Source organism: Limulus polyphemus, unplaced genomic scaffold, assembly GCF_000517525.1.
Source record: "Limulus polyphemus unplaced genomic scaffold, Limulus_polyphemus-2.1.2 Scaffold3476, whole genome shotgun sequence".
NCBI classification, from domain to species: domain Eukaryota; kingdom Metazoa; phylum Arthropoda; class Merostomata; order Xiphosura; family Limulidae; genus Limulus; species Limulus polyphemus.
The window spans coordinates 21,573-25,306 of record NW_013669086.1 but is presented as its reverse complement, the minus strand read 5'-3'; the positions used below and the strand labels follow the sequence as shown (position 1 = coordinate 25,306).

At 33.2% G+C, this 3,734-nt stretch overlaps 1 protein-coding gene across 1 annotated transcript in view; it reads right to left on the bottom strand.

The window, feature by feature from the left end:
- The window catches only part of LOC106469420 (nucleolysin TIAR-like), a 6,612-nt gene that overhangs the window by 1,662 nt on the left and 1,216 nt on the right, over positions 1–3,734 (bottom strand). Inside the window, exons 2-3 of the mRNA XM_013929914.1 lie at positions 2,533–2,617; positions 982–1,108 (exon numbers count right to left, since the gene is read on the bottom strand). Coding sequence (XP_013785368.1) covers positions 982–1,108; positions 2,533–2,617 — 212 coding nt within the window. The remainder of the gene's footprint in view (positions 1–981; positions 1,109–2,532; positions 2,618–3,734) is intronic.

The window sequence follows — 3,734 nt, the reverse complement described above, 5'->3', positions numbered from 1 at the left end:
CATTAACTAGCATCATTGTATCTGAAAATATGCTCATCTCAACAACTAACGTGGATTGAAAGAAAAACACGCCAACTTCAGTTTGTTAATATCCACATTAACTAGCATCATTGTATCTGAAAATATGCTCATCTCAACAACTAACGTGGATTGAAAGAAAAACACACCAACTTCAGTTTGTTAATATCCACATTAACTAGCATCATTGTATCTGAAAATATGCTCATCTCAACAACTAACGTGGATTGAAAGAAAAACACACCAACTTCAGTTTGTTAATATCCACATTAACTAGCATCATTGTATCTGAAAATATGCTCATCTCAAGTGCGACATTAATTAATCAGTAGGACCTTGGGAGGTGGTAAACTTATCTTGTCAGATATCTAACAAATAATTATCTCAGCATAAAAGACTGAGATGTATTTTTTTTTTCAAGCTTTCATCAAGTTCAGTTGTTTCAAACGTTTTCCAGCTTTTTTTATTATTAACAGTAAATCAAGTCACGAATTATTTTAAGTGTAAGGTTTAAAATTTGAAATTCAGTTTTTTTCATTGGTTATGCACCAGATATCATTATAACCAGGAAAGAGTCGGTCAGTAGACTGTGTGTTTATTTAGTTGTTGAGATTCACAAGGTCCTTGTGATTAATCAGAAAACTTCACAACTTCAAAAGGTTAATCAACTCTATATGACACTTTCCAAGGTCCTACTGATTAATTAATGTCCCACTTCACAAGGTCCTTGTGATTAATCAGAAAACTTCACACTTCACAAGGTTAATCAGCTCTACATGATACCTTCCAAGGTCCTACTGATTAATTAATGTCCCACTTCACAAGGTCCTTGTGATTAATCAGAAAACTTCACACTTCAAAAGGTTAGTCAACTCTACATGACACTTTCCAAGGTACTTCTGACTAATTCAAAAATACTTAATTTGTGATATATCTATCTCTCACTAGAACTTTGTTCAATACCTGAGCCTGTTGCTGATTGGTTGGATCTGAGGATTCCTTCCCCCAGGAACACTTGACAATTTGACCATTTATTTCCGAATTATGAGTTCCGACAATGGCATGTGTTGCTGCTTCTTTAGTGGCAAATCTAAGACAAAAAAATAATAATTAAAAAACACCGATATCTATGATAAGCAAGGCGTGAATGCTATTATAAAATCACACTAATTGTTTTTCCCAAACATTACACCTGGAAAAATGTTTTTGTTTTGACAAAATTAACGAAAGACATTAAATATTTTTCTCAGAATCTATTCACGAATGATGGCAAATGTCACACACATACACATTTGTAGTAGAAAACAACTTTTCCAGAAAGGTAAAAAAGTTTAGTATCGTTTAAGTTTACAATATACGTGCACTCAGTATCTATACGGGGTCGCTATTTTCGGTTTTGGCAGGGTTTTTACGACCGGATGCCCTTCCTGATGCCAACCATCCCCTAATTTAGCAGTGTAAGACTAGAGGGAAGGCAGCTAGTCATCACCATCCACCGCCAACTATTTTACCAACAAATAGTGGGATTGACTGTCACATTATTATGCCCCCACGGCTAAAAGGGCGAGCACATTTGGTGTGACGGGGAATCGAACCCGCGACCCTCAGATTGCGAGTCGAGCTTCCTAACCACCTGGCCAGTTACAAAACTGATAAAAAGTTGTAAATGATAGAAAATAATTCTACAACACAGTACAATCATCTGAAACTGGAATGTTTGAAAATAAAAAATGTTGTCATTAACTTCAGGAAGATAAGTTTCAACTTCCTTTCTTGAGATTTACTAATAAACCCCAGAGGTTTGCTTTTAGCAGTCTGTTTTATTCTGTTGATTTTGGTTTTGTTAAATTAGGAGCAGCCTCCTTCTGAGAACTGGCTGCAAATGGTGAATAATAACCACATCTTTGAACCGGTTTATTTTTATATGTGAGGCTTCAGAGTCAATGTAAAATCTGACAGACAGTGTATCCCACTGTTTTGTGGGTACTACAGCTCAGATGCCTTTCCTACCAGGATACATTGTATCACTCAGACTATGTAAAATACAGACTGTATTTCTTTTCTACACAAGTTGTTTATAAATATTATTTACAGTTATATTTATTATTAAAATGAATTAAAAAATTTACTAGATATTCAACCAAAAGTATCGTTATGACATCTGTAAAACGATTTCTTATCTAATTTTTGTGCAAAACCAGTTTTTAACTTTGCATTTTCTTTTGCTTCAATAATGTTAATTTAACGTTGTTCATTTCATTTAAAACACTGTGAAATACATAATAAAATTTTGTGTAGAAAAGCAATTCACAATTATTATTATTAAACGTTTTCTTTTTTCTTTAACGCGTTAGTTCTACTTATTTCATTGTATTCTATTGCTGTATAGTAAAATTTTCCACTGGTGGCCAAATATTAGGCATATTATCTCACATACACACCCTTACATAGCTGATAACTAAGGTCCATTAGTTGTTATAAACATGTTCATGAATTTGTTCATTGCAAACATACCTGATAAATGCATAACCTTTATCTTTGAAGACTCGTATTTCTTGTATAGCACCAAAGGATATAAATGTCTTATGAATGAGTTCATCTGTTTAAAAAAAAAGACATGGTAAACTTAACCTATGACATGTCATGGAAAAAAAAACAAACAGACTTTTATTTCAGTGACAATAATTACATTTCAAACCAAAAGAAAGTAATAATATCAGCTGAAAACTATGCTTAATAACACTGAGTTGACCTGCACAGTGAACAATAGAAACTTGACCCTTCTAGGTCAAACGTTCTAGATTATATACTGGAAAATAAACTGTGAGAAAAATCTATAGAAGGGTAACCTTTTCTTTAAACGTTTAAACATAATAAACTATCATAACTGTTGCCCTGGTCCTTTACTTATTGATATTTGTGAATGTTACTATTTTTCAAAAAGAAAAACAGGACACAGGGTGTAACATTTAATGTAACGCCATGAAACATACTTTTCTTGCCTTGAAACTTAGTTTGCTACATATTAAAAGTGTTTCAAATGAAACTGAATAGAATATTTAATGTCACTTGATCAAACCAGTTATTAGTGGTGAAAGAAGTGGGAATTGGATTCTTTTATTCCACATGAAAAGCTTCAAACGCTCCTCAAATAATACAAATTTACTATCAATGTGGATTCAAAATGCATGTATAATAGAAAGGTTTAGGTTAATCCAAATCAAGCTTGATGTTTGTGTGTGTGTGAAACTAAGAGATTAAACTTATGAGGTTAAACAAGAACTTTCTTTATCTCTAACAATATAGTTTCTGAACAAAGTTTGTTTGATGAATTTTCATAAAAAGCTACTTGAGGGCTATCTGCACTATCTGTCCCTAATTATCAAGTGATAGTCTAAGAGAGAAGGCAGTTAGTCAACACCAGTCATTGCCAACTATTAAGGCTACTCTTTTACCAATGCGTAATGGGATTGACCGTTGCTTTACAATGCTCCCATGAAGGAAGGGTTTGATCACATTACTTGCAGATTGTGAGGCAAACACCCTAATCACCAGACCATGTCAAGCTTTGAACAATGCAACAATATAGTTTCTTAATAATGGGACAATGTAATTTCTGAACAATGTAGTAATAGTTACTGAACATTGCAACAACATAGTTTCTGAACAATGTAGTAATAGTTACTGAACATTGCAACAACATAGTTTCTGAACAA